General features: G+C 38.6%; 1 protein-coding gene across 1 annotated transcript; it reads left to right on the top strand.

The window, feature by feature from the left end:
• The first annotated feature begins 2,006 nt into the window (after positions 1-2,006).
• Positions 2,007-18,869, top strand: LOC132129863 (ADAMTS-like protein 2). The gene is given in 20 exon segments (XM_059541568.1): positions 2,007-2,074; positions 2,076-2,219; positions 3,912-4,032; positions 4,205-4,347; positions 5,860-5,935; positions 6,426-6,528; positions 6,611-6,756; positions 6,842-6,965; positions 7,070-7,150; positions 8,945-9,120; positions 9,528-9,849; positions 11,957-12,308; positions 13,686-13,786; positions 13,905-14,031; positions 14,586-14,799; positions 15,097-15,252; positions 15,907-16,077; positions 16,157-16,333; positions 16,445-16,589; positions 18,748-18,869. Coding segments are annotated over 20 exon segments (3,069 nt in total).
• Positions 18,870-20,812: the final 1,943 nt, after the last annotated feature.

The following is a 20,812-nucleotide window of genomic DNA, read 5'->3' as shown; positions in this document are numbered from 1 at the left end:
TCTTCAAGGACAGAGCCAAGTCACTGGTGATCTTCAAGGACAGAGCCAAGTCACTGGTGATCTTCAAGGACAGAGCCAAGTCACTGGTGATCTTCAAGGACAGAGCCAAGTCACTGGTGATCTTCAAGGAAAGAGCCAAGTCACTGGTGATCTTCAAGGACAGAGCCAAGTCACTGGTGATCTTCAAGGACAGAGTCAAGTCACTGGTGATCTTCACGGACAGAGTCAAGTCACTGGTGATCTTCAAAGACAGAGTCAAGTCACCGGTGATCTTCAGGGACAGAGTCCAGTCACCGGTGATCTTCAAGGACCGAGTCAAGTCACCAGTGATCGTCATGAACAAAGGCAAGTCACCATTGATCTTCATGAACAAGGAAACACCATGGGAGTACCAGAGCCTTGTCATTTCCCTGTGGAACTACCAGAGCCTCTCCACGTCTCTGATGAACTACCAGAGTCTCTTCATGTATCTGATGATCTACCAGAGTCTCTCCTCGCTTCTGCGGAACTTCCAGACCCTCGTCACTTCTTAGTTGAACTCTCTGAGCACCCGACTGGTCCTGCTGTGGCCACGGAGGCTACCCTTAACTTGTTCATGTTTTTTGTTTCAGACTTGCCCAATCAGACTTGTCCTCCTGTTTTTGTTTTGGACTGATTGTTTGGTTTTGACCTTGGCTGTTTTTGACCTAGATTTGGATTACCCCAATAAACATCTGCGATTGGATCTCTCTCTCTCTCTCTCTCCCTGTGTCTTTCTGGTTCACGATCGTCACATAAAGTGTTGTTTTTTTTATCCACAAAATACACTTGATTTTCTGTGTTTTTCATTCCCTAGTTTAGAATGAAGAAACATTTCTATTTTCTTGTCTGTACATAAAAATGAATATGCATTTTCCCTACACAGCCATTCATCTCAGAAGTATTGAAGGATTTCTCTCCTTCTCTGTGTCACACACACAGACCTTCCCTGTGTTTTCTACCTTTACTTATAGGCTTTTAAAAAGCGATCATTCCTCCAGACTTCCAGACTGTGCAAATCTCCTTTGTATGTCTGTCACCATACAAATCTGTGGTTGAGAGGAGTGTTTGATTGAGCTTTAAGTGTAGCGAAGCGTCCCTAATGTACAGAGCAGACAGACAGGCAATGAAGAGAATGTGGTCTATAAATGTGCACGTCACTCACAGGCATGGTGGTCTCAACTATCTGCCTGCTGCCCAAGCCTTTTTCTTCATTCATCACTCTCTTCCTCACACTCTTCTGAGTCTTTTATAACACTGCAAAGCATCACTCTCTGAATCTGTATAAAAAATAATCATACATAAAACATGAGAATTTTATCTATCTGTCTGTCTGAAAAAATGTCCCCATTTTTCGAAACGCTTATAAATCATACATAATGAATTTTTGAGAATGTAAAAATGCACAAAGTTTCCTGTGAGGGTTAGGGTTAGGTGTAGGGTTGGTGAAGGGCGATAGAATATACAGTTTCTACAGTATAAAAACCATTACGCCTATGGGATGTCCCCACTTTTCACAAAAACAAACGTGTGTGTGTGTGTATCCAGAATAAGTACCCCCCCCCCTCTCTTTTGTAGTGTATGTTTTAATTTGTTGAGTTCTCTTTTCTTATTGGTTTGCCTGGTTACCATTTCTTTTCAGATCCACCAATCTCCATCTTTGTTGTACTCTTTGTTGTCAGTGATTGTTATCAGTGGTCCCATTAAGAGCTCTACACTGTGGCCTGTGCTGGGTCTCAGTAGTGGGACATGCAAGGTAAGACAGAATTACTGCACAGCAGGAAACACAAGAGAGGATGATCTGGCTTAGACAAAGTGTGTGTGTGGAGGGTGAATGGACTGATGTGATGAGGAGGGGTACAGTGGGGGCTTCTCTATGGGAAATGGTAACTTCCTCCTTGTCTGTCTGTGAGCGGAGACCAGTAGACAGCAGTTTAGCTGAGACTGTGGCACTTTGGCTCTGCTCCACCACACAGCAGCGGCAGCCCATGAGCTTGGCACCAGCCGGGAAAGTGTTTTCATGTAGGCGTTCCCTAATGCTGCCACTCTCTTCCTGCTGGGAAGAAAGTGGGAGGGAGGAGGAGAGGAAGGGAGGAAAGGGGAGAGGAGGGATGCAGGAGCACACCTTACCCTCTTTACAAGGCACATCCTCAAAGCACACCATTAGAAACCACCACTGCACCACCCACACTGTCCAAGCAGAACTCAGCTCCAACACTGCCCCTGGACTGCAGGTAAGGGCAAATATTTACTGTGGGACTGACTCTCTCTCTCTCTCTCTCTCTCTCTCTCTATCTCTCTCTGTGTGTGTGTGTGTGTGTGTGTGTGTGTGTGTGTGTTTCCATTTTGCTGAATCGTTCTGAATATTTTGGGAAAGAGTATTGGAAGCCAAGCAGACTAGACACTTGTTCCACAAATCCAAACAATCAGTGTTAATAGCTCTGCTGAAGCAAAGAGCTGGATGAAAGTGAAATAAAGTTACAGCAATGGTCACCTGGGGTGGGGGGTGGGGGTTATTCTTTGAGTTCAGCTGCAGAGAACAGCTGAGACTTGCTTTAAATACAAAGTAGAAAAATGTTTCTTGGTACATTTTTTTTAATGATAACTTCTGTATAAATACAGAGAAAGTGTGCTTTGCAGCAGTGGCATGCACAGACCTCCGGAGGGGCAGGGGAGAAGTGGCTTTAGTCAGGCCATAATGTTATTAAAAGTTATATGTATGTTAACATATAGTTAGCAATGATAAGTCATGTTTTGAAGTGTCAACTTGAAAAGCCCCAAGAAAATGAATGTGTGGTTTTGAAAATGTGTAAGTCAAGAGGAAATTAAATTTGATATTAATCTTAAAAATTGCTACTCAACTAAATAAATCACAGTGGATGATAAATGGAAGAGGAGAACCACTAGAAATCAACGAGTGAGCAGTTCAAGTGTGGACATGAGCCAAAGCAGCTAAATGAGAAAGATGGCACCCCTAGAAAGTAAAGAGCCCTGCACATAACATGCAAAAAAAGAAAAACAAAAAGATATTGTGGCAATGGATTTGTTCCTCTGTTTTAATTAATTCATGTCCTCTTTGTATAATTTTGTTCCCTTGTTTTAATTAAGATATCGTTATTGTTAAGATATGAATGATTTCTCAGGATTTAAATTATTTAATACGAGGGAACAAAATTGTATAAAGTGGCCATGATTTAACTAAAAAGAAGGAATTAATTCTTAATTCATGGCCATGATATCTATTTTTTCTTTTGCATGTCATGTATGGGTCTCTGGAAGTAAGGTAAACAATTCTAAAGTAAGTTTTCTATTTCATCTGTTTACTTTTATGTGATAATGAATGTACATTATCTTGATTACTTATTTTAACTTAATTTTAATTTGATTTAATTTTAAATTTAATTTGCCGTATAGTCTCCAAAAACTTCCAAAAACGATCAATTAATGTACAAAACAATTTGCCTAGCAACAAGGTGATCACTGTAAAAGTATTACAGTAATGTAAACACTTACGTAAAGTAAAACACCTGTCACCAATATTTAGGAGACATGAGATGCAGCAGAACTGGAGAACTGTGTGTGATTTGGTGATTTGTAAAAAATGTTTTTATGGTTGTTATATATTTGAATGCAGCTATGTGCATGTAAGTTGTTGCTGCATCATTGGTCACTTGAAATACAGGCTAGAGAATCTTGTACTTTCTTTCATCTATTCACCTCATTTAACTTGAAACTTATACAATAGAATACTTAATTCTATTGTATAGTCTACACACATTCATCCATTCAAATATATCCTTAGAAGATATAGCAGACATGAACTGAAGCTCCCTTGTGCTTAGACCTGTAAAGAACTAACTATACCTCTTTTCTGAGAGATTATTCAGTTTCTTTTGTCTGAATCTCTGCAGGATGAGGATCTGGTCAAGGGCCAAGTATCTGGAGAGCAGTCTAGTGCTGCTCGGTCTTGTAACGCTGGCTCTGTCTCTGGGTAATCTCTCAGGTAGAGGACAGGTTTGTAAAGTTCTTTTGTTTTTGTTTTTGTGTGTGTGATAAATCAAAACCTACGTCTCACTAGATTTATGTTAAAAACAAGAAAGCCTGTTTTTGGCAGTATATGGTAAAAAATATAAGAGATGTTGGCCTCCAATGTTAATTTTCTAAATGAACTCTTTATTTGCCAAAGGAAGAGGGTGTTGCCTCTAACAGTCTAGAGGACGGGCTGGAGGTGATCACGCACTGGTGGGGAGAGTGGACAAAATGGACCGCCTGCACGCGCACCTGTGGAGGAGGAGTCATGTTACAGGAGAGACACTGTCTACAGCAAAGGTCAGTGGCTGTCACACAAAACACTGGCTGCACATATTACCTTATATTATACATTTTATAAAGCTATTACAAAAACTATCAAAATTACGGTATATAATGCCAGTAAGATTTAACGGCAAGATAAGATTTGTACAAGGTTTCACACCACTCCACCTGCAAAATACAGCAATAAGCTTGCTAGTTAGTATGAAATCCCAATTCCACCGCATAAGAAAACAGTTCATGCTTTAGTAAGTCATAATTGTGAAAAGGTAAAAGTATGAGATAAATAGTCAAAATTATGATATATTAAGTCTCCTCTTCTTCTAGCCATTCAGTCGTGTCCAACTCTTGCCTACTTCATAGGCCTGGATCCTCCATGTCCTTTTACCGCATCCTTGAGGTCACTCATTCTCATGTTGGTGTTCATCTGGATGGTATCCAGCCAGCGTATCCTTGGGCGGTCTCTAGTACTGTGTCTTCCGCTGACCAGTCCCAGCATGGTAGATTTTTCCAATGAGGAATCAGCTCGCATGACATGTCCAACGAATGTTAACTGGTTAACAGAATGTGCCTGGTGATTTTGGCTTAAAGCAACATTTCTGGCTTGATTCGGTTTAGGACTTTCATCGTTGTCCACGGAATTCATAGTAGCCTTTTCCAGCACCAGAGCACGAATGCATCAATCCATCTTCTGTCAGCGATTTTTATTATCCAGCTTTCACAACCATATGTGACGATGGGGAACACGATGACCTGGATGGTTCTGCACTTCGTGGGGAGGCTAATATCTTTGTTTTTCCAGATCTTGGTCATATTCGCCATTGTACCAACCCAGTGCAATCCTCCGCTTGATTTCAGATATGCAGCCTCCGTCCTGCTCAATCATGAATATATTAAGTCATACAGGTGCATCTCAATAAATTACCCAAATGAACTTTTCCACGACATTCTAATTTATTGAGATGCACCTGTAATTAGAAGAAAAGTCACATTTATGACATAAATGTACTTAGTCAATTATGAGATAAACAATGTCATTATTGTAAAAACATGAGACAAAGTGTAATTTTTGTGACATGTCGTACAAATACATAATTATGAGATTTTAAAAAAATCATAATTATGATATAATACGTCCAATTTATGGCATACTAAGTCATAATTTTGAGATTCTAAGCAATAATTATGACAGAAAAGTCACTAAGGTCCAACTTGTATATAACATTTTGTTTCAATTTGCTTGACTTTACTCAGAATTTCAACCTTTTATGTCATCATTATTATTTATCCTAGCATGTTTTTTGGCCTTCCAGCATATTATGCTAGCCTATTCGAATTCAGTGTTTTTGTACCACTTTTCTATTATATTTTGAAAAAAAAAAGTTTTTGGTTTTAGTCTTCTTCATTGAACCATTTTAATGCTTAAATCTTTTCATTTGTTTTTATTAGGCACCAGGAAAAAAACTTGTGAGTGTAATAAATGACATCTTGTATTCAACTGCTACTAAATGAAAACAATTATTTTCAAAGAAAGAAAATAACCACCAGTGAAGACAACATGACATGCACAGGCAATGCAAAAAAGTATCATCTCTGTAATGCAAAGGTCAGCTCACGGTATCTGTCTTTCCTTTCCTCTTTCTCTCTCTTTCTCTCACACACACACACACACACACACACACACACACACACACACACACACACACACACACACACACACACACACACACACACACACACACACATACACACACACACACACACACACACACACACACACACACACACACACACACACAGTGCATTTGGACAGTCCAACAGAAAATGCATCCCAGATGCCTGACTTGACAACAAGTCTCACGTTTTGTCCGATGACTGAAGCCTTTTAGTCTGAGGCATGACGCCTTTTCATTTGATGATTGAGGTCTGAGGATGTCCTAAAATGTACACCGTACACGTTCCACTTCCACCTGAGGCTTACTATTAATGCATGCATAATTTGCTCTTTTTGGTCAGTTTTAATGTCTATTGAAACCAAGTAGACTACAAAGCAAGATTCCATTATGTTCAACTGAATGTCTTTCTGTGAATTACAGGAATGTCCTTCTACAGGAAGGAGCTTCAGAGAAGAGCAGTGCTGGTCATTCAACTCTCAGGTTTACAATGGAAAAAGTTACCACTGGAAACCTCTCTATCCCGGTATTGACTGTTTTATTTAATGAAGCTGTGTTGTGAAGGTATCATTTACATCAAAACAATGAACTGTTTTATATTCCTGTAGATGACTACGTTCATATCTCCAGCAATCCATGTGACTTGCACTGCACCACCTCTGATGGTCAAAGACAGTTGATGGTACCTGCACGTGATGGAACATCTTGCAAGTACAGCAACTACAGGGGTGTGTGTGTAAATGGGAGATGTGAAGTAAGTAGCTTACATTGCTATAAGATTTATCCTCATTTTCTCAGGCATGTGATCTAAACTTATAAGCTGATGTGTAACTTTGCAGCCCATTGGATGTGATGGTGTCCTCTTCTCCCCCAACACACTGGATAAATGCGGCGTGTGTCAGGGAGATGGGAGCAGCTGCACTCGCATTACTGGGAACTTTCGCCATGGGGCTTCTAGTTTAGGTAATGTCAGTTCAGAGTTTTGTAAAACGGCTTTCATATTCAGTGGTTCTGAGTAAATTCATAAAGGAACCAGAATTCTAATGAAGTGAACTCTTTTTTTGAAGGCTATTCTTTCATAACTCAAATCCCAGAAGGATCATGGGACATACAGATTATAGAGAGGAAGAAGTCTGCAGATATCCTGGGTGAGCAAACCTTTGAATGGCTTACAGTGTGTTAGACTTTCAGTCTAATGACGATACTTCATACTTCACCTGCAATATCATGCATGTTCCATGACACGGGGCACAAATCTGTGCATTGAAGCTAAGGCTAATCAGTGTTATTGTTGATAAAAACCTGAAGAAAAAAAATGTGTTAATTGAAATAAAGCTGAAATAAAATAAAATATAAGTAATATAAGTAATATATATATTACTTAAGGGGGGTGTCTGCGGTCTTGGGTGATGGGATGGGGGCTTATGATATTAGACTTCGTAGCCTATAATAAAAGATAATGAATTTCAAACCTTAACTAAACACATTTTTATTCAAAGATCAACCGTCTGTCATTACTCTTTAGTCTGCCACAAGAAATAACAACATTAAAATCATGAACTCATTGTCATTGTAAAAAAAACACAAAAAAATGACTGTTAACGCTAATGAGCTTAAACATATTTTTTGTACACAGTGCCGCAAACTGTCAATCACTCCTGTACGCGTGCATCACTGTCCCCCTCGCAGCTGCAGCAACTTGCACTCTCTTCATCAAGCTTGAAAACAAATAGGGGACAAAAAGGTCGTATTGTCTTTGTGCATATAGATTAATTAAATAAATGAATATCTAAATTCGTGCCTAGCCGCCTACAGTATTTTTTTAGAACTTAGAAAAAAGATGCTGCAGCCAATGAGCAGCCGGCGGGGGCTGGTTGCAGGACGACTCAACCTCCGCAGACAGTTTTTAATGTTTATCAGACAATAACTACTCAAGATTTTGCTTTAGTATAATTTTCGGGACAATTAGGGCCAGATTCGGGATTCGGGACAACAGTTTAGATTTCGGGACTGTACCGAATTTTTCGGGACGTCTGGTCACCCTACCTGAAAGAGCTACTGCATTACTTCATTAGCATGCGTCTGACCTGCAGCGATATTATTCAGGCTTGGTGGGGTGTCAGCCAGCGATTCTGACCATGTTCTTTTAGTACTCAGAGTCTGAAGCCAGATGAGCATATTAAGTATTGTTCACTGTATTTGAATTTTTATCAAACCGAGCGTTTCACACATCCTCTCCGGCCACGTTGAGTTGTTACTGACAGCGGCAAAAGCGACGCATGCGCTTTTGTCTTGTAAAACTCAAGGGTGTATGGGTAATGTAGTCTCTGCTCTCGGTGGGACGAATTAGGAAGCTTGCATTGTGAAGGGGGCGCACTGAAAAGCGGCAGGGCAGGCAGGGGTTAAAACCTCTATTAAAACAGATGTCCAAATGAGCGTACCGGTACGCTAAAAGCACGTTCTGGGCGCACGGAGTGGTGGCGGTACGCTCAAGAGCTATATTTGGAAGTGGCGGTACTGAGTACTGGTGCGTACCGGCCCACTTAAAGCACTGAAAAAGGGCATAAAAATTACTAAAATAATGAACTAAAATTAAAGGAAAACTGAAAACAAAAAATAGGCCTGGAGGCTAATCAAAAATATATACACAAAACATAGGCTTTACATGCGACGTGACAAATCAATCATTTATGTTTTGTCATAGTTTGTCTTTAGCTGCATGTAATTGATTTTTTAAAATTATTTTTATATCAAAGATTGCATTGGTGGATGTGTTCGGGGGGGGGGGGTTGGCTGTTGATTATGTAACATTTTAACTCTGCTCAAATGAAAGAAATTACTTGAATAAAGATTAGTTCATTTAGCTGAATGAGAGCAGATGAGTGAATCAATAAAATCATCCAATCTTCCCATCACTATATCTCACCCTTGTTGTTTTCCAGCTGTGACTGACCAAGCAGGGAACTTTTTCTTCAATGGTGCATATAAAGTGGACACCCCTCAGAACTTCCACGCAGCAGGGACCATTTTCAAATACCGGCGGCCTACTGATGTGTATGAGACGGGGATCGAGTACATCGTGGCAAAAGGGCCCATCGATCAGCCCATCAATGTTCTGGTACTGTAGCCGTGGTCCTCTCTTTACCGCCAAAGGCTTATGGGTAATCTCACTGGCTGGCAAACCATGGCTTTGACTTAATGCAAGCCAAAGGTCTAATGTTTCGCTCTGCGTAAATGGTAATATTCTGATGCATTGTCCCAGGAAGAATGACTCAATCGTTTCACTTAAATCTGGGTTAATGGGACGGATGCAAACGATGAAAAGAGAAATATTGTATTCTGGACATTTTTTTTTTTTTTTTACCTCTGTGCCCTTTTATTGCCATGATTTTGGGCAACATACTCATTAACTCTGGGAAAGAGTAGTCCAGAATGTTTGTTTCCCATCAAGTGTAAAATGAGATATTATCATAACATAGTTGTCTTAATTGTCTCTTAATTGTTGGACGTCACTGTCTCTGAAAGGTCTGGAACCAAAATGGCCAAAATCCTTATATCACCTACGAGTACACAGTGATGAGGGAATCTATGGCTTCTGTCTCCCAACCCCCCATTTACACGGGCCCCCAAGGAGGATCCAGTCTGGTGTCTGTGGAGATCGGGAGTGTTTTACACCATAATGAGAGCATGTATGATAAGACAGTCCCTGAGATGAAGGGAAACCAGGTACGGACCACTGGACCACGGGCTGTGGAAGGACAAAAGCCTGGCCAGGAAACTAATGAAGTGTACGAGACAGCGAACATTAATTGTGAGCAGGATAGTAACACACAAGTCCAGTATACAGGTAAATATCTGTTTTTGTCTATATAATTATTTAATACGCTTATAAGATTGTGTTAAATGTTGGGCTGGTAATTTAACACGTTAATTAGATTAATCAATTATGGAGAAAAATAATGCGTTAAAATTATTAACGCATTTGACACACTTGCCCCGCCCCTGACCTATGTGGATCATCTGCCATTTCATACAGTCGATTGATGACTACTATGAGGCAGAGCAACAATTTACTGTGCGATGGAGCCTAGAGAATATCCCTAAAATTCAAGATATGGGGTAAAATGCTGTAGGCTAAGTGCAGTATCACACTAGTGCAAATGTGATACTCATACAACAGTTCATTAAGAAGTTAATATTGTGTTATTTTAGACACAATGTTGTCTGTTTTGCTCAGTTTTGCCAACCAAAGTATAAAGACAAATCAGAACTGCTCTTCCCCGAGCAACCCACAGAGGCATTTCATTTCTTAATCCATGTTTTGAATGAATTTGGTGAACCATTTGGCACATTGAACCATTGGCCTATGCATTGGCTTTTAAATGGCACTGCACAGACCGATCGGTGTATGACATCAAATATGCTGATTTGATGTCATACCGTACCTGCTGCTGCACAATTTAACAATGAAAGAGGACTTCAAAAGTTTACTGTGACCTTTTTATTAAAGAAAAAAAATGCTTTCACTGTATCTGAAGTAAGTGGAGAATAGACAAGTCAGAGAGAGTAGATGACTCACTGAGCAATCATCACTGGCCCTATAGGAGTTCTTTATAGTACATCATCCAAAGGGCTCTGTGGAAGTGTCAGAACATTTGACTTTTCTGTGTGTGTTTTTTCCGCCCTGTCCACACGGACACAGGTATTTTTTATAACCGTGACTTTTTTTACGCGGTTCGGCCTTTCGTCCACACGAAAACGCAGTTTCAGGGCACCGAGACCGAACATTTTTGAAAACTACGGCCCGGGTGAGCATTTTCAGAAACGCCGGTTGCAGTGTTGTCGTGTGGACTGGGTTTTTGCCTTGCGACGTCAGAGTGTGCGCAGTTATCCGCTGTGTTTATCATCAGATTGTGCGCTGCTGACTGCTTCTGATTGGCCAAGGTGACTTTACAATTTGGGTTATATCGCCGCCTGCTGGTGTGGCATGCTCTTGACAGCGCTTGATAGCATGTTTTGGCGTTTTCATGTGGACGGGATTTTTTTTTTAAACGCAGGAGGAAAAACTCCGGTTATAAAAATACCCGTGTCCGTGTGGACTAGGCCCCAGTTTCTGTCTCCTTGATTGTTGATTAGTTCCCAGATGTGTGTTCTTAGTTTAGGGTGACCATATGAGCCATTTTCCTAGGACGCGTCCTTGCCAGGATTTCTATATTGCCTAAAACATCCAAAGTAGTTTGACCAATAACATGCAGGTATGGTACATAATCAACCAGTCGTGGCGTTTGAGAAGGTGAGATCTACAGAGAATGATCAAAGCAATGCAAATACACGTACATGTTAGGTGTTTGTTTGTTCATTCAACTTGGAGAGTCGCTGCGCACTGATCATTGTTTGACAGCAAAGTACAAAGAGAGTGATTTTAATGCATAAGGAGCCGTCTGCTCTGCTCTCTATAGCTCTTATGAATGTCATACAATGAACGATCTGCATGTTGGATTTACTCCTGTATTGGATTAATAAAGACTATTTCAAGTATTCTTGGTCGGTTCCTTCTGGGAGCGTAGTGTGACAGGAAGTCAAAGAATCTCTTGTTTATGTTTTCTGTCTTTCTGACATTAATTATTATAAATGAGGTTGGGTGTCCTAATGAAGGCTATGTCCCTGTCTTGCATTATAGTCTATGATACTACCTTACCTTATTTCAGAACTGTATAGAGGATTCACAACAAAAATGTAGCTGTAATCCTCTTAAACGAGTTGCTATTGATTGCAGTGATCTGCAGGGATCTGTTTAAAACCCAGACTTTGTTTTGGTTTGGCACTGACCAAGTTTTTAGGATCTATTTCAGATGTACCTTAACAGGTACAGCCCTCAAGCAAATTAAATTATTCTTCATTGGAAAATGAATCCATCTTTTTGTTTTATGAATCAAACCTTCTTTTTTAAAAAGAGGGGAACTGCAGCTGGCCGAGTGGAGTAGGAGCCCCTGGTGTAGCACCCGCGAGCAGACCTGCGGAGGACATAGAAAACTCTGAAAACCTCATCTGGAGAGTGCTGCTGGGAGAGCGGATTGGCTCCAATGGTGTTCTTGCCAACATCTCAACCAATCAGCTACTTACTCGAAGAGATGGCTTGTCCTCTGAAGGCCCTCTGGAGTTAGACTACAGCAGTCTTGAGCAATCAGGTCTTAATGGCTCACTGCTTGAGTTCACCATCGGGCACCGGCGAAATGACACAGGGGACGTCCTGCTCCTAAACAGAACTGCTACTACCTTTTCACACAATCGCAGCAATCGCACCAGGTAAACATGATCATGTACATTACCGGTTTTGTTTTGTGTCTTATGCTTACAAAAACACAGTACATTTTCTGAAATACCAATACAATACAAAATAACCATTTTCTATTTTCATATATTGTAAAATGAAATTTATTCCCGTGATGGCAAAGCAGAATTTTCAAAAGTCATTACTCCAGTCTTCACTGTCACGTGATCCTTTAGAAATCTTTGGTGCTCAAGAAACATTCATTTTTATTATCAATGTTGACAACAATGTTTATAGTGCTGCCTAATATTTTTGTAGAAACTGTGATATTTATTTCAGTGTCCTTTGATTAAAAAAATAAATAATTTCACATCAATTTAATGCATTCTTGCTGAATAAAAGTATTCATTTTCGACCCCAAACTTTTGAACTGGGAACTTGAATTTTTATAATAATTATTTCATTTGTAATATTTTAATAATTCTATATAAAAAAAGAAAACACCCAATAGGCTTTACTCATATCACAGACATGAAGCATGATTTGCTACTTTCTGGTCAGTGGTGTTATGAGAGGCGTTTTCTCATTCTAGAGGGCATTTGATTGGATACGATTCTGTGCAGTGCAGGATGAGTCATCAAAACTCCAAATCCAACCTCAAGATCCTGCCAAAGTCTTCCATGCACTGAAACAGTGGATATCTTTTATCAGTTGGTTTTCAAATGTTAGGAGTAGGTCTTAGCCCTCCACCCTGGCATGCCAAAGCTGTTCTGGATGGGCTCGGGTGGGACAGCCCTGATCGTGGGAGAATGGAATGTACTGCAGACTCAAGCTCTGTCTTGGTTTTTTTTGTAACGTTCTTTGAGACATTCAAAGAGCACCGAGGGGAGACAGCCAAGCAGAGACTGGCGGGATTGCATTCCATCATATTTATAATTCATGCTGGGTTCCCTCCACCACGTCCATAAACTGCATTACCTGCCCCTCTGCCAGAGATCATAAAGAACATCTCATGAAATGCCTTTACTCATATCCGAAGCAGAAGAGAAAGATTCCAGGTGGGGAGAAGAAGAGAAGGCCTGAATGTAAGGAAGACAGACTTTCTGAGAAACATAATTCAAGATGTTTTGTTATTTGTGGGAAAAATAAACGTGCCATAGATCACTCGGGAACAGACTACGATCACAAGGAACAAATTTTATTGGCTCCTGTCTAGTTGAGGGAATGTGCTGTTTTCCAGCCTTGACATTAAGGTAATGAATGTGACCAGGAATGGTAAAAATGTTAGTGGTTTTATGACTGGAGTGTCAGTTGGTGTCTCGACATCAACAAACGTGAATGGTCTGCCTAATATACAGTGCAGGTGGCTGAACTGTGGCCTAGTCTGAGATGCTCTGTTTTCTTTGCCGCAGGAATAACCAAAGACTCCTTCAGAAGAACAAACCGAGTGCTGCTGACATGTACCGCTGGAAGTTGTACTCACAGGAGCCCTGCAGTATGACCTGCTCAATAGGTAATCAAGGTATTGTAACTTAAAAGTCACTGTGCACGCAAACATGCACATAAACATTCCTCATAACCATGTTTGTTTATGTGGGGAGTTCTTTATACAATAACTTTTTCTCAAATAGGTGTGTCGAAATCACTTTCCATGTGTGTGCGGTATGATGGCATTGAAGTGGATGATGTTTATTGTGATGCTTTGACTCGACCAGAGCCAGTTCATGATTTCTGCATTGGCAGAGAATGCCAGCCTAGGTGCGTGTGCTGCAACTGTCACAAAAAATATCATGGAGCCCCGTATATGGGAAATTTAATTCAAGTCTTGTGAAGAGATATGACCGCTTCTTATGATGAACAGATTCAGTTTAGGCTTTTATTTACATCTAAACAATGATTGACACACATGCATAGAGCACAACACATATGGTAAACACGGAAGCTCAATTGTGCATGTGTGTGATATATGAAAACCAATGAGTTTTTTTCTAGCATGTAACGTATGCATAAGCTTTCGTGTTTTCCAAATGTGATGCACTTTATGTATGTGTTTATATATGAGTTATATTATTTGTATGGGTTCATTTTAGGATGCTTTTATGACCTTTCTGGATCTTCTAATTTTTGGTTGCATGGACTTGCAATGGAGGGACAGAAACCTCACGGGATCTGTAGAAAAGACAAGAAATGAAAAGAAAACAAAAAAGAAAAATTCATCATTAAGTCACCCTCATGCCATTCCAATCATTTTATTATGTACCATGAAAACTGGTACTTGAAAAAAAAACTCTTACTGTGGTCTTTATGTGTAGATGGGAGGCAAACAGCTGGAGTGAGTGTTCTCGGACCTGTGGAGAAGGTTTCCAGTTTCGCCTCGTGCGTTGCTGGAAGATGCTGGCTCCTGGCCTAGACAGCTCAGTGTACAGTGACCTCTGTATAGAGGCACAACTAGAGCGCCCCCCAGAGCGCCGGTCATGTAAAAGCCCCACTTGTGGCCCTCAGTGGGAGGTAGCTGAGTGGTCTGAGGTAGGTTAAGAGCAGATTTAGTAAATTCTCCATTATAACTGCAGATAAACAAATAAAAACAAACATTTTTTTTCTGTTTTGGTCTTGTCCAGTAAAAATTCCCAAACATCATTTTAACAAGTTCAATTTATATGAGTAGCAATACTGTGTAGTATGAGATTTATTTTGTGTTGAATTAGGGCCTTACCACATTGGCAATATTTTGTCTCATTTGAAGCATAATCAATACATTTCTTACATTTATTTTGAAAACAATAGAACAAAGGTACATTTTATATTTTTGTGTTGGTTGTGCAGTGTCCAGCTAAATGCGGTCGCAGGGGTCTTATTACTCGAGATGTCAGATGCTCAGATGAAACCCATGCATGTGATGAGACAACTCACCCAGCATCTACCAAAAACTGCACCGGACCTCCTTGTGAGCGCCAATGGATAGCGTCTGAGTGGGGACCGGTGAGATAGGAACACTGTCACGATTGAAATGAAATGTACACACATTATGTTCGACAGTTAAAAAATCTGTAACTCTCTGTTTTAATCAAGCGCAATGCAATAAAGCAACAAGAGATTTAAAAAGTGATACTAATATGAAGCAAAGTGACATATAAAACATATATAAACATATATATAAAACACAGCATCCACATCATAATACAGTGGAATCTCATTGGTCCAAAATCACTCTCCACATAACTTCAAGGGATTATCCACCCAAGAATGAAAATTCTGTGCAAACCCATATGACTTTTCTGCAGAACATGAAAAGAAGATATTTTAAAGAAGTAAACAACACCCAAGTCCATTGATTTCCATCGTAGCATTTCTCAAAATATCTTCTTTTGTGTTTCACAGAAGAAAGAAATTTGTACAGGTTTAGAACTAAATAAATTCTGACAAAATGTACATTTTGGGGTGAATTTACCTATTAATATCCAATATGATTCTGATTAGACACATTACTCCTTTTACTTTTAGTGTAGACCAACAAATGTGCCTGGTTAGGCTCTAATGTAATCTAATGTAATGTAATGTAAAGTCATAGTAAGATCAGAGGCAAGACATTTAATATTTAAAATGTTAAAAATGTTTTTTTCCATTTCTACTCAGTGTTCAGGCATCTGTGGGCATGGAAAAACAGTGCGGCATGTGTACTGCAAAACACTAGAGGGTCGAGTGGTACCTGAGTCTCAGTGCCCACCTGAGAACAAACCTCTGGCCATTCACCCCTGTGGAGACCACGAATGTCCTCCACACTGGCTGGCCCAAGACTGGCAGAGGGTGAAGATGACACTCATATGTTTGGAAAATGAATGATTTGTCAATATTTCTCCAGTAATCTTTGTCTTCTGCCTCCCAGTGCAACACAACATGTGGACGCGGTGTGAAAAGAAGGGCTGTGCTGTGTGTCAGCATCACGGACGGGATGGTCCAGATCCACGAGGATGAGGAATGTGACGGCAGCAAGAGGCCAGTAGATGAGGACACCTGCTTTGAGAGGCCTTGCTTCAAGTGGTACACAACACCATGGTCTGAGGTGAAACATTTAAGAATGTATCCAATTTATGATGGTGATTTGTGTCTGTCAGACAGTTTTTTCATATTACTAACAGTTCTTTCTTCTTGATTGTACTCAACTGGTTCTCAGTGCACCAAGACTTGTGGTGTCGGTGTGCGAATGAGAGATGTGAAGTGTTATCAGGGAAGAGAGCTTGTTCGTGGATGCGACCCTTTGAGCAAACCTGTTAACAAGCAGACCTGTGCACTCCAGTCCTGCCCCACCGAACCTCCAGGTGTGCCTTAAACAGATCACTATTAAAAAATAAAGTTCTGTCATCATTCTCACATTGTTTTACAGTTAATTATAGGCTTAGATATTTTATGCACCTCAAAAATCTACATCATAACAGGGGTTCTGTCACAAAAAGTCTTCTCTGTTGCCTTTTTCTCTATCACACTTTAGAAATCATCAGAAATTATATATCAATTGAAAACTTAAAACCTCAAAATTCATCCTTTAAAAACCATTTTAAAAATCAAAATCATGTTACAAAATGTTTTCACTCATGAATTAAAAAGTTTGGATAGTGCACTTTCAAGACTATGTTCAAAAATGTGAGTGACAGTTAAGGGGTTAAAAAAATATTTTAAAAAATCTTACTGACCCTCAACCAAAATATACAGTATTTTATTTTAAATACTATATTTCACACACACACACACACACACACACACACACACACACACGCACGCACGCACGCACTCTCTCACACACACACACACACACACACACACACACACACACACACACACACACACACACACACTTTATTAGGTAAACCTATTCAATTGCTTGGTAACACAAACTGCTAATCAGCCAAACACATGGCAGCAACTCAATGCATTTAGGCAAATAGATGTGGTAAAGATGACTTGCTGAAGTTCAAACTGAGCATCAGAATGGTAAAGAAAGGGGATTTAAGTGACTTTGAACATGGAATGGTTGTTGGTTACAGAAGGGCTGGTCTGAGTATTTCAAAAACTGCTGATCTACTGGGATTTTCACGCACAACTATCTCTAGGGTTTAGAGAGAATGGTCCGGAAAAGAGAAAATATCCAGTAATGGACAGTTGAAAAGCCAGGATGAAAATGCCTTGTTGATGTTAGAGGTCAGAGGAGAATGGGCAGACTGGTTACTGATGATAGAAAGGCAACAGTTAACTCAAATAACCACTCGTTACAACCAAGGTATGCCGAAAACCATTTCTGAACACGTCAAACCCTGAAGCAGATGGGCTACAGCAGCAGAAGACCACACCGGGTGCTGCTCCAGTCAACTGAGAACAGGAAACAAATGCTACAATTAGCACAGGTTCACCAAAATTGGACAATAGAAGATTGGAAAAACGTTGCCTGGTCTGATGAGTCTCGATTTCTGATGTAAACAAGCAGCATGAGAAGCACATTGGGGAACCGTGAGAGACGCACTGAATGAAAGCACATTCACTCTCTGACAGCAGATGGTGCTAAACTGCAGAAAATGCAGCCCTTACCCTGGAAACCCCATACATAAAGCAGCTGCACTACTTTCTAAAACATATAAATTAAATAAAATAAATTTAAATAGCCATTGATATTTTTGTATTCACTAAGATGTTCATTAGTATTTAGACTTAATAGGCTATTTATTTTCAAACGTCTTTTAATTTTTTTTATTTTAATCTGGACTACAACATGCCCTTATATATAGTTTTAAAAGTGTTTTGATTCTTTATTGTTAATTCACACTAACACTAGGGCTTCATAAGTTAACATTAGTTAATTCATTAGTTTACATATACTGCCAATGAAAAATTATTCTGAACATTCATTAATCTTAGGTATTCCAATTTTTAATAACACGTTAAAATCTAAAGTTGCAACTGTATTATTTAATAAACTAACATGAACTAAGACTTGTATTTTTAACAAAGAATAATAACTTCTGTAGCAACTGTAGCTATTGCTCATTGTCAATGTTAATGCATTAACTAGTAGTTAATAGTTTCTTGAAAATGAGTCCACTTTACTCAGATGGCCTCCACAGTCACCAGATCTCAGTATAAAAGAGCAGATTTGGGATGTGATGGAATGGGAGATTTGCATCATGGATGTGCAGCCTACAAATCTGCAGCAACTGCGTGAAGCTGTCATGTCAATATGGACCAAAATCTCAGAGGAATGTTTCCATGTTTCCAACACCTTCCAACACCAGAAGTTATTATGGTATATATATATATATATATATATATATATATATATATATATATATATATATATATATATATATATATATATATATATGCATAGACATTATTATTATTAAATAGCTTCATTTTAAAAGCTAAATATGTGCTTATATATAATATGCATAAATAACATGAATTTAAACTCCATTATTGCTTCACCAGATGAACACTGCCAGGATCGTCCCACCACCAACTGCTCGCTGGCTCTGAGGGTGAATCTGTGCAGTCACTGGTATTACAGTAAGGCCTGTTGCCATTCTTGCCATAGTCTTCGAGGTTCCTAGCTCATCTCCACCACTCAAGTTTTCATCCGTTCATGTCATCTGCATTGAGATTGTTCAAGGATTGCAGCAAGGGAAGTTTGAATCCGAATTTGTTTATATTTAAAGCTAGATCCATAAAACTGCATTACTGTCATTATTACAAATGGATACCTATATGACAGTGTCCTGGGATTGTGGCATACAGTAAGGAAATATTATTTTATTATTGCTCAGAGGATAATATTGCATGTCTTAAAAGTATTTATAATTTGTCAGGTTTTATTGGACAATTATTATCTGGCATTGGTGGATACTGAATGTTACCTCTGGCTGAAGACGGCTGATTTAGTACTGTACATCCAAACACAGGCTGAGCCTCAAGCCACTGCGAGCTCTTACCCTCTACTGTTGACTTTTATCTAGTTAAACTATTGTTAGAGCTGTTGTTATGTTAATTTATTGGTTAGAGCAGTAGTTCTATTGGGCTCTCTCATGTATGTATCCGATTTATTCATTTTTTGTATTTCATTCATTTGATTTTAATTCACAATTAATTATCAGAAATTGACATAGCCATTTTATTCTTGTCATTGAGTCCTGACACGTGAAAATGCTATTGTTGAAAATGTATCTAAATCATATATTTTGTTTAACTAAGACACACTAAACCTAATATATTGTACTACTTTACCTCAAGTACAAAAGGCAATCAAATGTAAGTCATTTTTTTTCTTTTGTAGAAAAACTTTTGTGTACCTCTCAGAATATTATAAATATAAAATATTATACTCCAATGAAATGCTGTGGTGTGTGTTATAATTTTTTTAACATAATTTACATTAATAAGGTGCAAATCAGTTTTATTTTAGTATGCTATTATAGTTTCAGATGATATTTTGGATTTAATTTTCTTTTTATAGTTTCTGTTTTCATCTTAAATTTAGGTAGAATTTTAGTAATTTTGTTGTGTGTTTTTTAAATATTATTAGCTTTTTGTATGTTGATATTAACATGTTTTTATTAAGTTTTATAATTTATTTTTAGTTAAGTACTTCAACTTAAACTAAACAAAAATGAAAAATGTTGCCTTGGCAACTAGCTGAAACAAAATAAGTTTTATTTCAGCTAATGTTATAATGCATTATAAAAGTAGTTGCATTCATTAATGCATTCATTCTGCCTTGTTATGCACCTTATAAGCATGGAATGGTCTCATGAGTATTTTTAGTTAATTATAATAACCGTAATGTAAATGGAATTTATTTAAGATGATTAAGATTATAAAACATTTAATCAGTTTCAGGGAGTCAGAAATCATAGTTACATTCAGCAATATTCATCTCCATAGTTGCCAGCATAACATAACACACAGACACGTTTTTCTCTTGTTTGATGTTTTAATTAACCAATTATAGATCATTTTTTCAGTATAAGAACTGATGCCACCTGCTGGCCAGCAAACAGCATGCGCACTTAAATATGTGCATTTATCACAACATAACAGCTTGAAACTCAGTCACTAAATTCTCACACAGCCGATGTCAATATTAACAAAACTTGCATTTATCAACAAATGAAAAAGATAAAAGACAATAACAGATCATTATTCTGGTGACTTCAGAGTTATTTTTGATCAAAATCAATGCAAACTGAGTTGCACTACACACAAATCATAAAATCAGTCGATTAGATTACACAGACACACGAATTTACAATCATGCAAAACTATGACTGCAGTTGGTATTATAATTGCACAAATTAAATATACCATACATCCACACCATTTCATCATACCATATATATATATTAATAATCTATTTCACTACAGCAGTAAATATATGTGACAGACAAAGGAATGTGAAATATCAAAAATTTACTCCAGTTCCCATGCCCTTAAAAATCCCTGTTAGTTACATAATAAATAATAATAATTATATTTATATATATATATATATATATATATA

Source organism: Carassius carassius, chromosome 4 (genome assembly GCF_963082965.1).
Source record: "Carassius carassius chromosome 4, fCarCar2.1, whole genome shotgun sequence".
In the NCBI taxonomy this organism is placed as follows: Eukaryota; Metazoa; Chordata; class Actinopteri; order Cypriniformes; family Cyprinidae; genus Carassius; species Carassius carassius.
Note: the sequence above shows the minus strand (reverse complement) of the source record. Positions and strands in the feature narration are given on the sequence as shown.